Here is a 24452-nt window from a genome sequence, read left to right on the forward strand (position 1 = left end):
AGGCCTGTTTCGGTGCTGTAATATTCTATGGTTCTATGTTGCATTATACTGAGGCAATATCCTAAATATTCCTCCTTTTACTATGTATCAGATTATTAAAATAATAAATGGAAGATATCATTATATTAAAATTAATATTCATACACTCCAGTAGTTCTTCATTGTAACTGTATGTCAAAAACAGAAGTTTTGCAAACCAAAAATTCCTAGTTATATAGTATATGTAAAAATGTGTTTACAGTTGTTATGCTATGAAGAAACATTTCAGTGAAAATACAGACGATGCTCACTTTAAGTGGGAGGCAGGTTTGCAGTCTTAGAACATGGTCCTCAGCATACTATCTACACAAGGGAGAGGAAATAGAGTTGAAAAACCAAAATTGTGTTTAATTACTTCTTTCTGCAAGAGTGAGTTTTATTTCATTAGCTCAAAATTTTGGATAGTAATATGCAAGTTCTGTAAAAATAAATTTCCATTACTAAGTGGCCACAACATAGGGTCACCTGTACAAATTTCCCATTTAAATGTTAAATGAAATTTACTGTTATTTATTATAGGAGATTGAATTTTCAAAATAAGTTACATATTGTTCTACACCGAATAATTCATGTTGCCTACTAATATTAGGCTTGGTCTGGTGATGGAATATCTAATTCTAGTAGTTTCATGTATCTGGGTTTTGTGTTTGTAGGTCCACTTTATAAAGAATTATCAAACTCGTGCAGCATTCTTGAGCAAAGCCATACCACAGGTAGATCCTCCACCAATAGTGCACCCCCTTTGCTACCGAAAGGTGAGAAAGTTGATTTTTGTATTTCATTTCTTTGCTATGCATGTTAGAGTCATATGACACTGCAGCACAGAAGCACAGATGTGGGGAGCATGTAGTCCATGTTATTCTGCCTAGTCAAACTGACCCACACCTGGACAATATGCCTCCATGCTCCCCACATTGATGTACCTCTCCAAACCTGTTGTAAATGTTGCAGTCGAACCTGCATTTATCACTTCCACTGGCAGCTTGTTCCACATTTGCACCACCTGCTGAGTGAAGTTCCCCTAAATATTTCAATTTTCACCCTTAGCCTAATATTTGTTGTTCTAATTTCACCCCACCTCAGTGAAAAATCTCCCCTCAGTCTCCCATGCGCCAAGAAATAAAGTCCTAACCTATTCAATCTTTCACTATAACTCAGGTCCACAAGTCCTGGCAACATCCTCTTAAATTCTGTCCGTACTCTTTCAATATTATTGATATCTTTTCTGTTGGTATGTGACCAGAACTGCACACAATACTCCAAATTTGGCCTCACCGATATCTTATGCAACTTCAACATAACATCCCAACTCCTGTACTCAGTACTCTGATTTACTAAGGCCAGAGTGCCAAAAACTCTCTTTATGACCTATCTACCTGTGATACTGCTTTCAAGCAATTACAGATCTTTATTCCCAGATCCCTTTGTTCTGCTGCATTCCTCAGTGCCCTACCGTTTACTGTGCAAGTTCTACCCTTTCTGTCCTCCCAAAGTGGAACACCTCACACTTCTCTGCATGTTGCTTGGTCTTTCTTTGAGCCGGAGAATGAACTTCTGTACAATTCTAATTCCCACAACAACATAGCTAGATAAGGTGATAACTCAATAAATTGTGTAATATGTCCAGTAATAACACAGTAATACTGTTCTAAGTATTAAGTTTTCCATAAATCAGTACTTACTTATTGGAGGAACATCCCAATTCTGACAAAAGGCTTCAACCTGAAATGTTAAACCTTACTTGTTTCCTGTAGACATGGCCTGAATTTCTAAGTATATCTAACCATTTTTTTTCTTGTGTGTATGCTTAAATTGATTCCTCGAACTAGTTTAAATAGTCGTTAATTATTACCCTTAATATTGTTCAATGGTTTTGTTCTTAACAGTCTATGAAAGTGAGTTTTTCATGTTTAACAAGATTCCCCTGCAATCTTAATGTCACTGCTATTCATTTATCACTATTACTTTTCATTACTCATACATGATTCTTAGGGTGAAAATATCACATAGCTTACTAAAACTTAAGACTACAGGCTCAAACTCCACAGCTGGACTTGGGCTCAGCTTACAAATATTACCTTATTCATAAACTCAAATGAATTTCCAATAAAGATCATTTACTGAAAATGTTACTTTTTCCATAGATATAGCCTGATGTGCTGAGTATTTCCAGATTTTTATGTCTTTATTTCAGATTTTCAACATCTGCAGTTTAAAAAAAATAATTAAAGCTGTTTTTCAGTTATATTCCATTAAATTTATTCTTATTTGGTATTCAATTAATGACAGTGTTTCATTGGAGGCTTAATGGAGAGAGGACTGTGTGATGACTTAAAACAAAACACACAAGTTTTTGAACTGTGTACGTACAGAAAGGAAAAACGGTTAGCTGAGATAACCTTAGAAAGAGCAGAGAGTGAAGATTGTAGAATAACGCTTTTCAGATTCCAGCAGCATCTCTAGCCTTTGGTGGAGTATGTGTTTAGGGAGGCATGAGTACAAAAGAGGACTTTAAGATGAGGACCAATGCCTGAGGTGGATCTGCATGAAAGGCGGAATGGAAAGAAAGGTTCATCAGGGACTTGGCATTAGGAATCCTCCACAAGGATCAAGGTTCAATTCAGTGCTGGATCCAGGATCCTCAAAGATCTGGGCCTAGGATAGAAGTTGATGACCAGGTTAGGTGGCTGATCATCAGATTTTAGGGTCTATCTGGTTTCTATCAGGATCAGTAATTTGAATACTTTAGGGGGAGGGTGGAAGGTTACATTATCTGAGGAATTGTTGATAAAGGTCATGACCACAGCAGATCAGAGAGTCTAAGTGGGTACAGTGGTGAGGGAATCAGTGGGCTTAAAAGAGCAATGCAGAGGGGATGATGTCAGCCTTGCAGATGTAATTCATGCCAGAAATGCTCATTAGATATCTGAGTAAAGTCTATTTTCTCCCATACAACGCTGGGAAGAAGAAGCACTATGTGATATCACTTCTAGATCAAATAGCTTCATCATGGTAAAGATGCTACTTATGCAGACAATGAGAAATTATTTCAAAGTCCACTGGAGGTCACACCATCAGATATTCAGCTTACTTTTAAAATGTTACATCTTGTATAACATTTTTTTAAAATTTGCATCATAATACAGTGGAAAAATTGTGGAATCTGATGGTATCAACAGATCCTGTAAGAAATTCAAATTTCCCAAGTTAAATTTAATCTGGTTGTATTTTAGTTTTACATTGCTCAGTCCATTGTCTCAATTGCGAGATGTTTGCAATGTACATCAGGGATAAGAACCAATATCTTTGTTTTAAAGGCATCTGACATATTTTTACATTTGCCTTTTACTGTGGCAGCAACAGCAATTTCCATTTGAGACTGCAGGTGTATTACTAGATTTAATTCCTTATCATTGAATGCCTTTCAGGTTTTGTTTTTTTTTTTAAAAGATTTTAATCAGGGTTAGAAGGTAACAAAGGTTAAAAAAGCTGTCATTTGTTCTGAAAAAGGGCTAGTGAAGGGATCCCCAATGCAGATATCACCGCAATGCAGTTAGTTCACTGGCTGAATGGCAATATGACAAAGTTCTTTGAAAATGCTATTAATTTTTAATAAATGGTTTTTAAATTATAACTACAAGCATCAAGTTAATAGTAAGCATTCTGAAAAACAATAACATTCTACACCTTTCACTTTGAAATAAATATACTCAGTGGCCACTTTATTGGGTACCTCCTGTACCTAATAAATTTGTACCTAATAAATTCTAGCCATATGTTTGTAGTCTTCTGCTGCTGTAACCCACCTACTTCAAGGTTTGATGTGTTGTACATTCAGAGATGCTCTTTTGCACACCACTGTTATAACATAGTTTTTGAGTTACTATCACCTTCCCATCAGCTTGAACTAATCCCTGCCACTCTCCTCTGACCTCTCTCATTAACAAGAGATTTTTACCTACAGATCTGAATGTTTTTTTTTGCTTTTCACACCATTCTGTGCAAACTTCAGAGACTGTTGAGTGTGAAGATCCCAGGAGATCAGCAGTTTCTGAGAAACTCAAACCACCCCATCTAGCACCAACAATCATTGCAGGTCAAGTCACTTAGATCCAGTATTAGATTACAGCCTTAAATTAATCCCTAGTACACGAGGTCCTTCTTCTTTGTACTGTCTCAGTACATAGAAAGAAAGAACTGTTAGGATACTTTTCATTTGAGATAAAAATTATGTTCACATAAAAATGAACGATTCCAGAGCAATCAAGGGTGAAACAAGCAATGCTGAAGTAATACTAGTAGGGCAGACTGAGGGTACAAATTGGTGTTCTAGTCATATTAAGTTTCTCAAGGTCTTAGTACCTGCTACTTGAAAATACTTAGATTATTAATTCAAGTCACATTTGCCCACACTTAATGTCCTTATGTGAAATGATGGGGGTGGGGAAGGAAAGGGCAGAAAGACAGAGGAAAAAATGGAACCAAAATAGTACACCTAATCATTCGAGGAGCACAACACTTATTTGTAATTCTGCACCTGAAACAGTGATTTACTTTACTTTAAAATTGTATCATAAGTAGAAAGAATAAATTAATTTAGTAGGGCTGCTCCATAACACAACACAAAAGCAGATTAGAATTTTGCACAGTATATTACAAGCTGAATTTGTTCAAATCTACTGTGAATATTCATTGTTCAAATTTAAAGGATTAGAATGGGAAGAAAATAGACACGGGAAACTCAAAAATAAAGAAAAGATCTTCAAAATTGTTGTCATTGGAATATGCTTTGAAGGAAACAAGCTGTGTCCAAGCCCCATCCGAAATTTCTCTGCATATTACATTTTTCAATTCCTAGGACACCCTGTAAGTATGTGTCCCATTAGCATATGTCAGTAATCATTTTATAAGTTGCCTGTCAGCCCAAGGCTGTTCTACCAGGTAATGTCAAGGAAAGAACACGACCCTTCAGTGTTCAGCAGATTGTGTGAATCGCTGGAGATCTGAAGGGGGCAGCTTACACACCATAGTCAATCCCTCACCCTCTCCATCTCTTCCCCTGCATTTCTGAAACTCAAACTGCTGGGAAATAACCATCTGCCTTTCTTATTGATGGCATCTTTGGTCTTTTCTGGAAATAACAATTCCAACCATAAACAAATGAAAAATGAATTGTATACATTATATACCTTTAAGAGTCAGGCTTAAATGAACTCAGCACTGTGGTAAGACTAGGCTGTGTTTTAATAAAAATGAGAACTTTTCTGCAATTACTGGTCTGCTCTACCAAACCCTTACCTCTTAATCCCTGTTAAAAATGTAACTTACCTTCAGCCTGGCCATCTCCAAGTAAAGCTTTCCTTTGAGCCTAAAGAAAACAGACTTGAATGAACACAACAAACCTTTTCACTACCAGATCCATTTGGACCACAATTAGCTGATTAAGTAAGGCCTTGTCATCAACTGGTAAAACTGTTCACTATCCCAGCCTCACCTTGAACTGCAGAAGTAACCAGAGCTTCTTTTCACTTATGTAGTCTCTCACATTAAACTCCTTTCTCTAGTCTCCTTAACCCTTATGTCTAGCAAAATGAATACAGAGCTCAGTAGACTTTGTCACCAATATTGAGGGAATTTTCTATTTTCTTTCCTTACTCAGAATGTTAATATTCCTTCTCAGCCCCACCCACTAATCAACCAATCACTACTTTCCCTCCCATCTCTCCTCTTGACCTCTGGTAATCTATTATGTGCATAAGAACCATGTTCTGCAGCCTTGAATAATATTCTCCTTAAATTGACGAATAGCTAACTTCCCTTCTTGGCTCTGCCCATAGCTTATATTTCTGATGGCTCTTGCTTGTATCTCCCTATTCCTTTCTCATCTCTTTCAAACCTGTAATTATCACTGTTCTCAAAACTTTGCCATTACTGTGCCTGCAAACTATTAATTAACTACAGCTGCACTCCACCCCCTAAAGTCCTTGGATATGTTGTACCCTACAAGTTCATTCTTACTTTATCTGAAACTCCTTGTTTGAATCCCTACAATCAGGTTTCCATGCCTACTAGATTATAGGTTTTTTGTGTTATTAAAAAATTCTTGTGTGATTGTAGCAAAAGATTAGCTGCCCTTCCTTATCCTTTTCAATCTGTGTGCAATCTTTGACAAAGTTGACCACCCCAACCACTTCAGTGTCCTTTCCAGAATCATCTCGTTAGGAGGAACTGCTTTGCCTGCCAGTCAGAAACTTCAGAATGACCTCCAATGGTTTCTCTTTCCTCATCTGTACTGTTATCCCAAGGATCACCCATGGCAGCCTAGCATTCATATGTATGCTCACATCCAAAAATATGGTGTCAATTTCTACATGCATACTGATGAACCACTGTTTTACCGCTTCACAATCTCCACTCCTGGGAAGCTGGGAGAAGTTACTGAGCAGAAAATAATTGGATTCATGTAAGTCTGGCACAAATTTGGTGGAAAAAGTCCTGTTTCTGTGCTTTATTCTTCTATTATTCTATGACCCTTCTGAAATAAGAACGCTCCTCCATTTCTGGATCAGCCCATGTTGCACCTGCACACTATTAGGACCATGAGTGACACTGCTCCGATCTTTAACTATGGAATTCACACCCACTAGATTTCTCTCTATATCTTTTCCCCTTAAAGTGCTTGCTCAATCCTCTCTGACTAAAGTTTTGGTCATGCATCCTATATAGTGTCTTGGTATCAAATTTTTTGAAATTGTCTTATAGAGCACTTTGGGAGGTTTCTGATCACCTGTCGTTCTGTGAAAATAAAGTTATCTTCATAGAATGGGATCTGTGCTGAGACCTCTGCTGTTTGTGATGTATGTAAATGACCTGGATGAAAATGTAGGTATAAGTTTGCAGATGCTACCAAGATTGGTGGAGTTGTGGGTAGTGCAGAAGACGAGCAAAGAATGCAGTGTGGTATAGATCACTTGCAGATATGGGCAGAGAAATGGCAGGTGGAGTTTAACCCAGATAAATGAGAGGTGTTGCACCTCAGTTGGGCAAATGCAAGGAGACAGTACACTGTTAAGGACAAGACCCTTAACTGTGTTGCTGAGCAGAGAGATCTTGAGGTCCATAATGTTATAATGTTGCAACTTTATAAAACTCTGGTTAGGCCACATCGGGAGTATTACATACAGTTCTGGTTGCCCACTACAGGAAGGATGTTGAGGCTTTGGAGAGGGTGCCGAAGAGGTTTACTAGATGTTGCTTGGATTAGAGGGCACGTGCTATCATGAGGGGGAGGACAAACTTGGGTTGTTTTCTCTGGAGTGGCAGAACCTGAGGGGAGATGTTTTGGAGGTTTATAAGATTATGAGATGCAGAGATAGAGTGGACAAGGAGAATCTTACTTCCAGGGTAGAAATGTCTTTATACTAGAGGGCATGCATTGAAGGTCAGAGGGGATAGGTTCAAAGAGGATGTGAAAGAGTCATGGATGCCTGGATGTGAGCCTGGTATGGTGGTCAAGGCAAATACATTAGAGGCTTTTAAGAGACATTTGGATAAGTACATGAATATGAGGAAAATGGAGGGGTATGAACATTGTGTAGGTAGGAGGGATTAGTTTTTGGGTTTTTAAAATTTACTTTTTAGCTGGTTTGGCACAACGTTGTGGGCAGAAGGCCTGTTTCTGTGCAGTGTTTCTGTTTCTGTTCTATGTTCTATTTCCTAAAGATCCAATTAGATTTTCAGATATTTCTAACCGATAGCCATTAAGTAATAAAGTTCCTTGCACCATTAAAACAAATAAATGTGAAAATCAAAACAAAACTGCATCTAAAGTGAAACAAAAAATATTGGAAATACTCAGCAGGTCAGGCCGCAGCTGTGTGAAGATAAACAGAGCAAATATTTTACATCAATCGTCAGCAGAGCAGATTTATTTTTATGGCTAAAACTCCAGTTGAGCACTTCAAACTGGTTACTAAAACTCCTATAAAAGTAGATTTTCTTGTTACTGTAGTTCTCATTCATCTTGAGTTCAAAACAAAAGGAAGCAAGTCTACAAAACTGATCCATTTTTGTACCTGCAAGGCATCACTTCCTTCATGTTGGTCTAATTAGCCTATGATTTAATTAATGATGACACTTTTAAACAAGACCAGATAGATTTCTGTTCCACACTTATGCACACAATTTAGCAGGTCAGCTATTACCAGTTTACCCATAAAAATGCTGAGAGCTATTTATATTTTGTAGATTTTTCTTCTGACAAAGTAGTTTTACAGGATTATTTTAATGTTTAATGACACAGAACAGCACAGTACAGGTATTTTTACCCACAATTTTGTGCTGACCTTTTAAATTACACCAAGATCAATCTAACCCTTCCCTCTCCCTTAGACCTCCATTTTTCTTTCATCCATATGCCTATCTAAGAGCCTCTTAATTATTTCTAATGTATCTGGCTCCATCACCACACTCAGCAGCACATTCCATGCACCTACCACTTTCTGTATAAAAAAAACCTATGTCTGGATCTTCTTCTTTGACGTCCTCGGTTCCTATCCTGGGGAAATAGACACAGGCTGGGGATGAGCTCAGGTCAGTGCTAGTTTTATTAAGGGTGTCAGAGGTTACAAGGAGAAGGCAGGAGAATGGGGTTGAGAGGAAAAGAAAATCAGCCATGATTGAATGGTGGAGCAGATGGGCTCAAGGGCCTAAATCTGCTGCTATGTCATATGGTCTTATGGACTACCCCCCCCCCCCCACCATGCTTTCCTCAAATCACTTTAAAACTATGTCCTCTCTTGTTAGCCATTGTCACTTTAGGAAAAAGGTGCTGGTTGTCCACTCTATTATGCCTCTTATCATCTTCTACACCTCTCTTAGGTAACCACTCATCCTATTTTGCTCCAAAAAAGAAAAGCCTTAGTTTGTTCAATCTTTACTCATAAGATGTGTTCTCTAATCCAGGCAGCATCCTGGTAAATCTCCTCTGCACCCTCTCTAGAACTTCCACATCCTTCCTATAATGAGGTGACTAGAACTAAATATAATACAACAAGTGTGGTTTAACCAGAGTTTTATAGAACTGCAACTTTACTTTGTAGTTCTTGAACTCTATCCCCAATTACTGAAGGCCAACACATTATATGCATCCTTAACCATCCTTCACTGGTGAGTACTGGCTTGAAACATTGAAGGATCTATGGATGTGATCTCCAAGGTCCCTCTGCTAAGAATCCTGCCATTAATCCTGTACTCTGTCTTCAAGTTCAACTTTCCAAATTGTATCACTCACACTTTACCAGATTGAACTTCATCTGCCACCTCTCGGCCCACTTCTGCATTCTGTCCAAGTCCAGTTGTAACCGATGACAGCCTTCTGCACTGTCCACAACACCACAAACCTTTTTGTCTTTTGCAAACTTAGTAACCCACCCTTCTACTTCCTCATCTAAAGTCATTTATAGAAGTCCTAGAACAGATTCTGTGTAAACGACCTCCAGGCAGGATATGCTTTGCTCCATCTACTATCATTCTCTGCCTTCTTTGGACAAGCCAATTCCGAATTCGCACAGCCATGTTTTGCTGGTTTCTGTGTCTCCTGGTTTCTAACTGAGCCTAACATGGGGAACCTTGTTAAATGCCTTACTAAAATCCATATCTATCACATCCACCGCACTACCTTCATCAATTTATTTTGTTACTTCCTCGATGTTCCTTTTTATCCCTGTTAAGAACTTAAATATTTTTAACTGAAACAATTAGAATCAATAAGAAAAGACCATCACCTTTTTCGTTTGACAAGAACTTCTTTGTGGTAGTTGAATTAAAATGAAGATTTAAATCAATAGTTCATCACTAAAATTCCCACTGAGATATGATATGATTTTTGATGACTTAATTAATCCAATAACCAGCTTGGAGACGAAATATTTCCTTTAAGATTTAACTTGGCCTTTCATGATAGGACTTGAAATGCCTGTGATTATCAGTAAAAGTCTACATGAGACAACCTCACTAATTAGTTGAATTAGGGTATAATAAACTGTATTAATCTGCTGCAAAAGGACTGTAGGGACATAATGAATGTTGATTGCTATGTCTAAACAGCAACAATAATTAACAGTAAAAGATGTGAAAATAGGGAAGAGTTTTAAATAGGATTGGTAGTATAGAGGTATATTGTAATAGCTTTACAGTGCCTTGGGAAATGTGTGGCAGTGTCTCACACAATTCTGCAGCAGGAACACAATTCATATTTAAAAATCATAATATGAATACGATGTTAAAGATAATGGTGTCAAAATTCACAAACAACAAGAAAACTGTGTGGACTTCGAGCTTTACAGCAGTACATTGAGACAATATCAAAAACAGTCTAAATTAATCAGCTTGCTATGTTGTATTATAAAAAATTGATAGAAATTGTAAATTTGGTACTGTTTCTGTAGAATAGACGCAATTAAGGATGAATTGATTGAGATGTTTAAGACTAAGAGGGATGCAATGTATTGAATGCAAATGGATGCCTGTAACTTCATTCCCAATTTCTGAATATGCTATGTAATAATATCAGCTCATCAATGGATTAGTATTACAAAGGTAAAGCAGAGTGCATCATTGAGCAAAGTTGGATTTCTAACAAGAATGTTTTCAATAAATGGTGGGATGAGGTCGGTGGGTCTAGATCAAGAGGACAGAAATGCAGGATCAAAAACAACAAAACAAGTATTAGAACAAGGAATAACACACACAAAATGTTGGGTCAGCCAGTATCTATGAAGGGGAATAAACAGTTGATGTTTCAGGCTGAGACCCCTCATGAGGATTGGAAAGGAAGGGGGATAAAGACAGAATAATAAGGTGGGGAGAGTGGAAGGAGTACAGGCGGGCGGGTGATAGGTGAAGCCAGGTGAGAGGGAATAAAGAATGGAACATATTGCCCAGAGAGTTGTAGCAGGGACCGTGTCAACATATGATTAAAGTGGGTAACTTGAAGAAAAGGGAATAATGTTATGCATGAATAGTTAGGAACTTGGAAGACAGCATCCAATAAATTGGAAGGGTTTTATATTTTTGGTGTAATTCGTAATTACAATTTTATTTACAGACAGCCTTCAACATAGAAAATTATCCCCATGTATTCCAAAGGGTATCAGGGAAAAGTAGTCAAAGAGTATCAAGGACCAAAACTAGTTATACCAGGCAAATTGGCTTCAACAGCTGATTCTTGGTTCTGTAATCAAAGCTTTGATATCCCAAAAGCAAAATAATAGATATGGATCCAAGTATGAAACTTGTGCAAATCTTAAAATATTCCAAGTTCAGAAGCAGATTGATTCCCCTAGCCTTTAGGCTTCCAGCTTAAAACTACAGCTAAACAAAGCTCAGGTTATAATGCACATGGTTCTGGACAGGACCTTATTGCCCTTAGTGGATGCAATGTAGATTCAACAATATCTTATCAGAATTTCCAGTGTTAGGCTCTGAGGGTAGATAAACTAAGCTTACAGTATATTCCCTGGGATGTAAAAGGTTACAACTGGTGTTTGAAAGGAATTGATAGTATTGATCCAGAGAAGCTTTTCCTGTTGGTAGAAGAGTCTGGGGCAATAAGATCAGAGCTGGGATAACAAGCAAAGTAGCTGGAAAACTATTCCTCGGGCATAATTGGAAGCAGCTAACTCTTTCATCAATGCTAATTGTTAGCTCAATTAATAATTTCAGATCTGGGTTCAGTAGATTTTTTGTTCATTGGACTTTGGACTTACATTTGGACTGTGATAGAAAAGTCTATTCCAAGTTATGCCAACAAAGTGACCTTTAAAAATGGAAGAGATAAATTATATTATAGGCTTAGGAAACAACCGTTGATTCTTCACCATGTTGCTGATGTATGTTCTACATGCAATGTGATTACCAGCGAGAAAACCAATGCTAGCAATCATTGGTTAGGCATTGTTCTCGAGGTGATGGATTGTTTGAAAAATCAAATGAAATTTACATGCCTTTAGAGCAGAAGTTCCCAACCTGGGGTCTAAAGACTCCTTGGTTAATGGTAGGAACCATGGCATAACAAAGATTGGGAACCCCTGTTTAGAGTAACAACTCACTGGTAGGCTGATGGGGCAGTAGGACTTTCATTTGGACATGATGAACCATTTAAAGACAGGAGCAGCTTTCAAAGATAAAATAAACTGAGTACTGAAAATATGAGGTGGCAATAAATAGAGAGAAGCCTGTGACTACACATGGAGGAGGATAAGAGGAGCGTCAGGAAAAGAACTGTTATTGAGTTCAAAGAACCAAGATTATTTCAGGATAACTAAATTAAAACAGAAATTGTGTAGGTGTCAGTGAAACCTAGGTGTTCCGACAGGAGACTGTTTCGCTGAACACCTACGCTCTGTCCCAGAGGAAGCAGGATCTCCCAGTGGTCACACATTTTAATTCCACGTCCCATTCCCATTCTGATAAGTCAATCCATGGCCTCCTCTACTATCAAGATGTTGGAGGAACAACACCTTGTATTCCGTCTGGGTAGCCTCCAACCTGATGGCATGAACATTGATTTCTCTAACTTCTGTTAATGTCCCTCCTCCCCTTCTTACCCCATCCCTTATCAATTTATTTATTTATTTTTTAACCTGCCTGCCTATCTAGTTATTTATTTATTTATTTATCTATCTATCTATCTATCTATTTATTTATTTATTTATTTATTTATTTATTTATTTATCTGTCTATCTTTCTATTTATTTATTTATTTATTTGTTTGTTTGTTTGTTTGTTTGTTTGTTTATTGTTTTTCCCCTTTTTTCTCTCTGTGTCCCTCTCACAATCACTCCATGCCTGCTCTCCATCTTCCTCTGGTGCTCCCCTCCCCCTTTCTTTCTCCCTAGTCCTCCCGTCCCATGAACCTCTCTCTTCTCCAGCTCTGTATCCCTTTTGCCAATCAACTTTCCAGCTCTTAGCTTCATCCCTCCCTCTCCTGTCTTCTCCTATAATTTCGGAACCCCCCCCCCCCCCCCACTTTCAAATCTCTTACTATCTCTTCTTTCCATTAGTCCTGACAAAGGGTCTCAGCCCAAAATGTCAACTGTACTTCCTGGCTGGTGCTGCCTGGCCTGCTGCATTCCACCAGCATTTTGTGTATTGCTTGAATTTCCAGCATCTGCAGATTTCCTTGTGTAAGAGCTATTCCATGCTGTATCTCAATAACTAAATGTGAGGGAGTCTGGGTCACAGAGACATAAGTGAGGGGAATTAGATTGCTATAAGCATAACATTTGGGGACTCACAAAACTGGCAGGGTTACCTACACACACCACTTTAACATGCCTTTCAAAGTGTTGGGGAATGTCATAACCATTTCTTAAAAGTTTTAGTTACAAAGACTATTTATCAGTCGCAACAAAACAACCTATAACAAAGTCAGTATTCATTTGCCTTGGTCCAGAACCACAAGAAGAGCATGCAAACTCCACTCAGACCACATCCAAGTGAAGCTGGATTTCTGTCACTGTTAGCTAGCAATTCCATTATCTGTGCAACTGTGCCACCCTTATGCACTAAAGCAACTATAAAATGAAGGAAATCTACCAAAGTCTCAGTTTTAGAAATATGCAATAAGGATATCAACCAACTTACATGTAAAATCAATAATCTTTTAAAATTCAAAGTGAACTTATTCTTAAAGTATGTACCGTATATGTTACCATATACTACCTGAGATGAATTTTCTTGCAAGCATCTATAGGAAAAAAAGAAATGCAATAGAATTTTGCAAAAACAAATATACATAAAATCACTGAAAACTAAATCACTGAAGCAGGCTCTTCAGCCCATCTAGTCTCTGCTGAACCATTTAAGCTGTCTACATAAATAGACAAAGACTGACAAACAAACCAATGTGCAAAAGAAGACAAACTGCAAATAAAAAATAATATTGAGAATGAGTTGTAAGGAGTCCTTGACAATGAGTCTGCAGATTATAGCATCAGTTCTGAGTAGTGGTGAATGAAATTATCTGCGCCAGTTCAAAGATCTGATGGTTTTAGGGTAATAACTGTTCCTGACCTGATGGAATGGCACCTAAGGCTTCTGTAACTTTATTTTTCAACCTCTGGCCCAACAAGCAATGATAGATGATAGCTATCATTAAATCTGATTGGTTCCTGTTACAGCTTCTGATCTAATTGATTTCACTGACTTTCCTTCTTGCCCTGTAAATAATATGATCAGATTCTTATACTGACATACAGCAGAGAAGCAGGCCCTTCAGCCCATCTGCTCCATGCTGATAGAGGATCCCCATCCAAGGTAATCCCATTTGCCTGTGTTTGGCCTATAACCTTCTAAACCTTTTTCAATCCACATATCTGCCCTACAGTCTTTTAAAAGTTATTATACTTGCATCAGCTACTTCTCTGGTAGCTGATGCAATCAATGACAAAATGGCAAAAAGTAAAACATTGCAGGTAGTGGAAATCTGAAATAAAACAGAAAATGCTAGATCAAAGCACATCATGCAGCATCTGGGGAGAGAGAAACAGAATTAAAGTCTTGTTTCTCTCTACACAAATGCTGCCTGATCTGCTGATTTTCCTTCACATTTTCTGCTCCAAAATGGCAATATCCAATTTCATTGAGAACCTTGATTTTCTTTGAACATTACTAACAAGTTTACACTTGGAATGAGATGCCAATTGTCAGCTGGAAATAAAACATCTAGAATGTATGTGTCACTAATGTGGTTTTGGACTGATCCTGTAGCATTTTCATTGAGCTTGAAAGGGATTATTATCATGAATTGTAAAACCAGCATCTTTACCCCACTCATAAACATTCATGCTTGTACACCACTTAACTGCAACTACCTGTTACTTGTTAGTTTTCCAATTATGGAATTTACAAAGCACACTCAATGGCAAACAATAGCAACTGGTGTCTTAGGCATCTAATTTTTGATGTCAATCTTTCTTGACAACAGTAAATTTGCTTACCTGCCTTCTGCATAATTTTCTCAAAGTAATAGCATTTTAACATTCCTTTACACTTTGACACTAGAATCACTCTTTAATTTTGTACGGTGGCCAGCATTGGTCCAAAAATATCAGCTGCAGGGAATGGAATCTGGATGGATATAAAAAATGAACTCCACATTGGAATCAGCATCGTTTATTCTTTATAAGTTTTTGGTTAATTTCACTGGAATGATTAAAGCTAGAAAATCTGGCATTGATACATTCTTCACCTGTTTGACTCACTATGAAGGCATTGGGTGTCAAGGTGCACGAGCCAACTGAAGAGACCTTCTACCCAAGGGCCCTGTTTTAGACTTAGGGTCAATTCAGTAATCCTCCGTTTGGCTCCTGAAGCCAGCTATAGAATCAAACTGCCTCATTTTGGTGAGCATGCCTCAATAACACTGATCAGTTTTGAAGCCTAACAATTCTAGTTGTGGTATGAACATACAGATAGTTAATCACGGCCTTGCAGGCTGTAGGAAAAAAATATAAATCACCTGCCAAGCTTTTTGTAGTCATATTGAAAACACTTTCCAGTGTGAGAAGAAAACCCTTTCAATTTTGTTAGACAGATTTTGAAGTAAGCCATAATCATCAATAGGCCCAAAGAAAGTGATGAGGCTTCTCACCTGGGCTCCGAGCGCAAGCCTCCAATTAAAGAAAAATTGTTTGTTTTTAATGGTCTTTTACACTGACAAGTGGGCAATCATTCCAGCACCGGTAGCTGTCAGGGATCCAGGAAAATCCTCAGTTGATAATGCCCAATGCTTCCAATTAGGAGCAGAGCCGCTCCTGGAGCGCTAACGATTCCCCAGTCTCCACAGGCCCTCGATCAGACTTTTACTGCAAATTACTGACACAAAACAACTTGTATTGATGGCGGAACATGTCGTCCGTGGCTGCTGAGTTTAATGAGGCGATGGAAGTTTGGTTTTGCTGAATTTCTTTGTTTGACAGCTGCTTGGGAAGAGGAGTGTTGACCTTATAAAAGATTTAGTGATTCTCATTATATTCTGTCAAGTAGTAGAGTGATGTGTTTCTAAGTAATTTGCATCCAGGCTCCTTGTGCATATTTTTGCAGAGCATTTCTATATCAAAAAAGTAACTGTTGCAGCCTCTCCATCAGTTTTTTTTTAAAGTGCTTGTCCAAATGCTGCTTTTTCATGCAATGGTGGAGAAGAGTGAAGTAAAAGAAACAAATATATCTTTGCTATAGTCCATCTAGAAATGGAACTTATAGTTTTAGTTTTTCATGGATATATTATAAAACTAACAACACATAGTGGCAGATGGTGTACACAGCAGGGAATACTGGTGATAAGAGTGGCTCTGTATTTGTGACGTTTTCTGACACAAATCTGGACCACTTGCTGAACAAGACTGTAACTATAATAGGTTTTGTGGGTGTGATTATTTTTAACAAGTTGTCAGCAGCTCTTGAGAATTGTTGATAATTTTTCCTTTTGTTTGTTTTTTTCCTGTATGATGGACCATGCTGGATCATCAGTGGTCTGTGACTGCAATTCTTCCTGTCTTTGGTGGGTGGGTGGGTGGTGGGAACACAATAGAAGAATGCAATTAGTGATTGTAAACAAGGTGTAATGTCTTCTTGCTGGCTATTCTATCTGTCAGTCCTGTTACTGCTACAACCTGAATAGCCAAGGACAATGTTGTAAAGGCATCTCTTGGACGATGTCACACAAAAGACCTGATAAAGAGTGAGAGCCAATTTGGAATATTTCTCTTCCTGGGTCCAAATTTTATTGGATGCATTACATTTCAGAAATGTTTGCTCATTCCATTCTAAATTAACTCCAATGTTATAACAATGATTTCAGTTAGAAAGGACTGTTGTTTGGCTAAAAGGATCCTAGACAATCCAGAGATTGTGAACAGCATTATATAAACACAGAATTGTTAGAATCACTCAGCAGGTCAGGCAGCATCAGTGGAAAGAAAATCAGAGTTAACATTTCAGTTTGAAGACCCTTCATCAGAACTGGGAAAGAGAGAGTTCTGATGAAGGGTTTTCAACTTGAAAGTGTACTTCTGTTTTATTTTAGAAAATCATCCACAGCAATTTTTAAACTAATTTTCCATGTGCAACCAAACACCCTGATAGACTATAAACTAATCCTACTTTTCAGCTTTTAGTCCATAACCCTGTTGAATGCAGCATTTCAGGGGCTAAGTCAATTATTTAAAAATATGACAAGGGTTTTTAAACTTGCAAAGATAAAAACACAAATTTCACAGTTTTAGCAGTAGAGATCTCAAGATTCCTAAACTCTCATAGATAGTTTGTAAGTTCCTTGAATTGTCAAAGATTGATGGAAACTTATAGTTTTCTTACACTCTTAGGATTATTATGTATTCACTGGAATTCCAAAATAAATATTAGAATGATACTTTTTGCTCTGGAGATTATAATTATTTAGATATTCCAGAGATTTGCAGAATTAAGAAAAGGCAGTATCAGCAACTGAAAGATAAAAGTTGAAGATAAAAGATAAAACTATGAGTTTTACAGCTTGCAAAGCCTGCAGAACCAGAACAGAACTCATTGTCAACTGTTTTATATGTTATTAATCAATTATAAATCAGTTATAACCATTAGGCTGGGCAGATTTCTCATAAAAAGGAGTGATAAAGGGATGTAAACTACTCGATATCTTTTAAATTATAAAGAGGTTTGATACAATAGATGTAGATAAATTGTTTCTAGCTGTGGATTAGTGTCAAAAGTATACTGAATCAGAATCAGAATCACAATCAGAATCAGATTTTGTATCACCGGCGTATATTGTGAAATTTATTAACTTTATGGCAGCAGTACAATGAAATAAATCATAAATATTTTTAAAAACTGAGTTACATTAAATATGTATACTTAATAGATATATAAATGTCTATCAAATAGTTAAGTTAAAATAAGTAATGCAAAAAAAGAAATAAAGTGATGAGGTAGTGTTCATGGGTTCAATGTCCATTTAGAAATTGGACGGCAGAGGGGAAGAAGCTGTCCTGAATCATTAAGTGTGCGCCTTCAGGCTTCTATACCTCCTTTCTAATGGTAATAATGAGAAGAGGTCTTGTCCTGGGTGATGGGGATACTTAATGATAGACGCTGCCTTCCCAAGACACCACTTCTTGAAGATGTTTTGGATACTACGGAGGCTAGTACCCATGATGGAGCTGACTAATTTTACAAGAATCTGCAACTTATTTTGATCTTGTGCATTAGCCCCCCCCCCCCCCTTTTCTATACCAGACGATGATGCAGCCAGTCAGAATGCTCCATCCACGGTAGATTTGTAGAAGCTTTCAATTGTTTTAGTTGACATACCAAATGTCTTCAACCTCCTAATGAAATATAGCCACTGTCTTGCCTTCTTTATAGCTGTATCAATATGTTGAGTCCAGGTTAGGTCCTCAGAGATAATGACACACAAGGACTTGAAATTGCTCATTCCCTCCACTTCTGATCCCTCACTGAGGATTGGTTTGTGATCCCGCATCTTACCCTTCCTGAAGTTCACAATCAGCTCTTTGGTCTTGCTGACATTGAGTACGAGGTTGTTGCTGTGACACTACTCAACTAACTGGTATATCTCACTCCCGTAAACCCTTTCATCACCATTTGAAATTCTGATAACAATGGTTGTATCATCAGCAAATGTATAGATGGCATTTGAGCTATGCCTAGCCACACAGTCATGGGTGTAGAGAGAGTAGAGCAATAGGCTAAGCCCACATCCTTGTGGTGTGCCAGTGTTGATTGTCAGCGAGGTGGAGATGTCATTTCTGATCCGCAGTTATTGTGGTCTTCATGTTGGGAAGTCAAGGATCCAATTGCAGTGCATGTGAATAATAAATTCAATAAGGATTTCAAGCAAAAACTCTACTTAAAATATATGAAGAGGTTTGCATTAAACATAAATTCCAGCAAGAAACATTCTTTATTAGATAAAAGGCTTTTCAATTGTCAGTGTCAGTAGCAATAAATGAATTCTGATAAAAGATCATTGATCTGAAACACTAACATTTTTCTTTCCACACTTGCTGCTTGTCCTGAAATGTACTTCCAGCATTTCTGTTTTAATTTCAGACTTGCAGCATCTGCACTGTTTTGGTTTTGAACAAAATGACATCCACTTTAGTTTCTTCCTGAAGTGGACAGCAGTTTCAAATGAATTCTTTCTGACAGAGAGTAACAGTTGAGCACCATGTACACACACAACCTGTAGGCCTTGCACAGTGATGCCTAACAGAAAAAGTATGTACAGCACCATTATGACACTGCGATCTATATGACTACATAAAAGATCACTCGCATCCGTATACAGCCAAAAATCTAACCTGGTTGTTTACGGCCTTATCAACATGATTAGGGAAGAAGTCAAACTAAGAGTTTCCGCAGGTGACTCCTACACAGCAATGCTCAGTTCTCCAGAGCCACATTCTGGTTCCAGGAGTATTGGATAGAGAAGTTCCCTTAGCAACGAAGGCGCATTTCAGCTGGAGTATTCCACTAGGGAATCCGTGGAATACTGGGAGCAAAGGAAATGGTGGACACTCATTCATTGGCCTGAAAAATAAGATGGTTGTATTTTTGGAAGCCAAACATTATCATCCCAGGCCACTGGCACAATACTTTGTTAGAATTGTACCCTGGGTGCAACACCTTAACTTGATTTGTTACTTTAAAATGACCTCCCTTACAGGCATTGAGATGTTATCCTTCTCATAAAAGCACAAAACTTATTTAATGCTCTTTTCAATTTTGTGTAATTTATTCCTATTTTGTTTGAATGCATTATTTGGTTTTCTGGTCCCTTCAATGGAACAATGTAGCCCTTACAGTCAAACCAACCTGTGCGTTTTTCATTCTTTTTATTTCCTTGCCATATGCTTTTTGATGAAACTTGCATCATTTCATTGAATTTCTGTCACACTTATGAATGAAGAAATGGAAAATGTGACAAACAACCCACAATTTATAGTTTTACAAATGGAGAACTGAGAAAAATTATAATTCAAAAGAAATAGTATCAAAGTCTTAAAGTGAAGAATTGAAGATTTTTTACTTAGTCTTTATTAAAAGATATCATGAACCTAAAAAATAGATTCATAAACCTGGTGTTTGTGTTATCTGAATCTATGCTACTAACAATTTCTGTTCACTAAAATACTTCTGTTTGTAAAGTTAAAATCAGCCAAATGTGAAATCATAACATTGGTAGTGGGTTTAAGTGCTCTAGGTCATGGAAACTATTCTTAAGTTATCAAGCAGGAAATTAAAGATTGTTGTAAAACATACAGAATGCTGGAGGAACTCAGCAGGTCAGGTAGCATCTATGAAAAAGAGTAAACAGTCGATGTTTCGGGCTGAGACCCTTCATCAAGACTGGAAAAATTAGATCAGAAGTTAGAGTAAGAAGGTGGAAGAGGAAAGGACAAGGTACAAGGTGGTAGGTGATAGGTGAAACTGGGAGGGGAAGGGAGTGAAGAAAACTGCTGGAAGTCGATTGGTGAAAGAGGTAAAGGGCTGGAGAAGGAGGAATCTGATAGGAGAGGACAGAAAGTCATGGAAGAAAGGGAAGGGCGAAGCACCAGAGGGAGGTGAGGGGCAAGTAAGGAGTAAAAGTGAGATAGGGGAATTATGAAGGAGAAGGGAGGGGCAATTACAAGAAGTTTGAGAAATCGATGTTTGTGCCATTAGATTGGTGTTGCTCCTCCAACCTGAGTGTGGGCTCATTCCAGCAGTAGTGGAGGCTATGGACTAACATGTCAGATGGGAGTGGGAAGTATAATTGAAATGGGTGGAACCCAGGAGATCCTGCTTTTTCTGGCAGACAGATTGTAGGTGGTTATCGAAGCAGTCTCTCAATGTACATTGGGTCTCATATATGGGAGGCCACACCAGGAGCACCAGACCTCAGTAGACTCACAGGTGAACTGTTGCCTCACCCAGAAGGACTGTTTGGGGTCCTGAATGGTACTGAGGGAGGAGGTGTAGGGGCAAGTGTGGTACTTGTTCCATTTGCAAGGAGAAGTAGCAGGAGAGAGATCAGTGGGGAGGGTTAATTGGACAAGAGAATGGTGGAGGGAGCAACCCTGTGGAAACTGGGAAGTGGAAGAGGGAAAAATGTGCATGGTGGTGGGATCCCTTTGGAGATAGTGGAAGTTGCGTAGAATTGTGTGCTGGACATGAAACCTGATGGGGTGGTAGGTGAGGGCAAGTGGAATCCTATCCCTCATGGGTTGGCAGGAGGATAGGGTGAGGGTAGACATGTGAAATGGAAGAGATGCGAGTGAGGGCAGCATTAATGGTGGAGGAAGAAAAGCCCCTTTCTTTGAAGAAGGAGGACCTCTCATTAGTTCTGGAATGAAATTCTGAGAGCAGATGCAGCAGAGACAGAAGAATTGAGAGAAGGGGATGACATTTTTACAAGTGGGAAGAAGTATAGTCCAAGTAGCTATGAGAATCAATGGGCTTATAAAAGGTATCAGTAGATAAACTGTCTCCAGAGATAGAGACAGAGAGATCGAGAAGCGGGAGGGAGGTGTCGGAAATGGATATCGAGAAAGGGGAGGGAGATTATTTCTTTTCAAATTGACCAATCACATGTCTTTGATGTATTGTTTTTTTTGTGCAGATTGGACCTCACCTTGATACATTCCGAAGTGCTGAAGCTCGTAAGGCAGCCTTGAAAGCTCACTACCTGGATTCTGCAGCAAGGAGCGGTCCCAATGGGCAAGGTGTCTATGCTTTTGACTAACTACTTGCTTCAACTTGCAAATAAATAGATTTTAATGTACATGCTGCAGATATTTGAAATATGTAATTGTCTTAATAAGCATTAAATTTATTCTTTAGTTATCTGATTACATAGACTTTGTCTGTAAATTAAGGTAGAACAGTATAGCAGGGTACTGGCCCTTTAGTTCATGATGTTATGCCTACCTTTTATTCTACTCCAAGATCATTCTCATGCTGACCTCCCATATAGCCCATAGTTTCTTTCTTCCATGTAAGAGTCTTTTATATTTCATTTTATTTAGAGATACAACATGGTAAAAAGCTCTTCCAGTCTACACCATCCAATTACACCCATATGTCCAATTAACCTACTATGCGAGCAAACTGGAGCACCTGGAGGAAACTCATTGGGTTGCAAGGAGAATATACAAGCTCCAGTGGAATGGAGTCCGTGTTGCATTATGTCCCTAATGCATCTGCCTCTATGTCCCTAACGTGTCTGTCTCTACCATCACACTTGGCAGCATAATCCACACATCCACTATTCTCTCTGTAAAAAAAATCTACCTCTGACACCCTGCTCATACTTCTCTCCAATCACCTTAAAGTTATGCCCTTATATAAGCCATTAGATAGCCCCTCCCTACAGAAGAGACTTTATTTGTTGAACCAGTTGTTGCTGAAGGGAATGTGTATATTGTAAAACCAACAGAAGTTCTGATGAACTAGTCCACTAGGAAATTCTGATCAATATAACATTCCAATAGAGTAGAGGAAGAAGACTAACAAGACTATATTTGAAAAATTAAACAATAATCAATACTCTGACTAAAGACAACATCTCCTAACCATATTTTAAAGGTAAAACATTTTGATTCTGGTAACACTCAGAGGTAAAATGAACTTGGACCCATTGACAGCCTCGGCAGGGAGAGAATGAATGCTTCCAACTTAGCTTATCATGGGTATGAGCCTTATGTAAGGTCATTCATTAGACATGCCTTACTCTGGCCATGCTGCCAATGCTGAAATTCTGGTAGGTAAAAAAGTACAAACTTTGTTCAAAATTCCAAGATTGTGCCATCTTCCCAGAAACATTATGATAATTTGCTGAAATCAATTAAAGCCTGGTAGGTAACAGCTCAAAATGATCCCAATATTGATTATTATATGTTACAATGCCCATGTGACTTGTGCCAATGGCCGTTATGTGTCTGCAAACAATGAGGTAGCTAGTGCAGGTAACCCAGTTAGTGAGCAGGGATAACATAGCAAAACATTTTCGGCTCATTTCTAACTCTTCCGTGAATTATTTGTAATGTTTTTGTAGGTTAGTTGCATTCAGTCTGAGGACCAGTAGCAGAGTTATTGTTTCAGGTGTACTGTCTTACCCCTAGATATAATTGTCTTGTTTTCAATGGTTTAATCATCATTTGTGTGCAGTGAAAGTGTCAAATAAAAATATAAAAAAACTAAAACAGATATATATATTTTATATGTATGATGTGGCACCAATTTTAGTTTGGTGTCATTCTCTGCTGGTATACCACATATACAATCATAACAGTGTAGGGTGATAGAATATTTTTCATGAGGATAAACCCTCACAAGCCTTCAGGCCCTGAATGTGTACCTGGTAGGGCTTTGAACACCTATGCCAACCAACTGGCAGGAGTGTTCAAGGATATCTTCAATCTCTCACTGTTGCAGTCGGAGGTTCCCTCCTGCTACAAAAGGAATGACAATCATACCAGTGCCCAAGAAGACCAGGGTGAGCTGCCTCAATGACCATTGCCCATTTGCACTCACACCTGCTGTGATGAAGTACTTTCAGAGGTTGGTTATGGCTAGAATGAACTCCTGCCTAAGCAAGGGCCTGGACCTGCTGTAATTTGCCTATCACCACGATAGGTCTACAGTAGATGCAAGCTCACTGTCTCTACAATCGGCCTTGTAATTCCTGGATAATAATAATACCTACATCAGGCTGCTGTTTATTAATTACAGCTCAGCATTTAACACAATCATTTTCTCAGTTCTAATGAACATATCCAACCCTGGGCCTCTGTACCTTCCTCTGCAGATGGTTCCTTGACTTCCTCATTGGGAGATCATAGACCGTGCAGACTGGAAATAGCACCTTGTACTCCCTGACACATCAGAATGCATGTTTAGCCCACTGCTCTACTCTCTCTACACCTACGACTGTGTGGCTGGGCACAGCTCAAATGGCATCAATAAATTTGCTGACAACACAACTATTGTTGGCAGAATTTCAAATTGTGACAAGGCATACGGGAGTGAGATAGATCAGCTGGTTGAGTGATGTTGTAAGAACAACAGTGTACTCATCATCAGTAAGACCAAGGAGTTGATTGTGGACTTCAGGAAGGGGAAGTCAAGGGAACACACACTGAGGGATCAGCAGTGGAAGGGTGAGCAGTTTCAAGTTCTTGAGTGTCAACATCTCTAAAGATCTGTCCTGGCCCCAACATAATGATGCATTTAAAATTACAACAGAGGCATGACAGCGGCTAAAATTAATTAGGAGTTTGAGGAGACAAACTAGTAGTGCAGTGAGAATAGCTCCAGAGGGAGGCAGTGTGTGAGATGTGTGACTTCTG

At 38.4% G+C, this 24452-nt stretch overlaps 1 protein-coding gene and 1 long non-coding RNA gene across 2 annotated transcripts in view; one reads left to right on the forward strand and one right to left on the reverse strand.

Moving 5' to 3' along the window:
* LOC132407382 (uncharacterized) overlaps window positions 1-5706 on the reverse strand; it is an 85385-nt gene extending 79679 nt beyond the window's left edge. Inside the window, exons 1-2 of the long non-coding RNA XR_009516459.1 lie at window positions 5534-5706; window positions 5368-5407 (exon numbers count right to left, since the gene is read on the reverse strand). This is a non-coding gene — a long non-coding RNA (uncharacterized LOC132407382). The remainder of the gene's footprint in view (window positions 1-5367; window positions 5408-5533) is intronic.
* The window catches only part of cfap77 (cilia and flagella associated protein 77), a 135085-nt gene extending 113131 nt beyond the window's left edge, over window positions 1-21954 (forward strand). The window contains exons 6-7 of the mRNA XM_059993790.1: window positions 693-794; window positions 21725-21954. Of these exons, the coding sequence (XP_059849773.1) occupies window positions 693-794; window positions 21725-21847 (225 nt within the window). The 3' untranslated portion in view covers window positions 21848-21954. The remainder of the gene's footprint in view (window positions 1-692; window positions 795-21724) is intronic.
* Window positions 21955-24452: the final 2498 nt, after the last annotated feature.

This window comes from Hypanus sabinus, chromosome 18 (genome assembly GCF_030144855.1).
Source record: "Hypanus sabinus isolate sHypSab1 chromosome 18, sHypSab1.hap1, whole genome shotgun sequence".
NCBI lineage: Eukaryota > Metazoa > Chordata > Chondrichthyes > Myliobatiformes > Dasyatidae > Hypanus > Hypanus sabinus.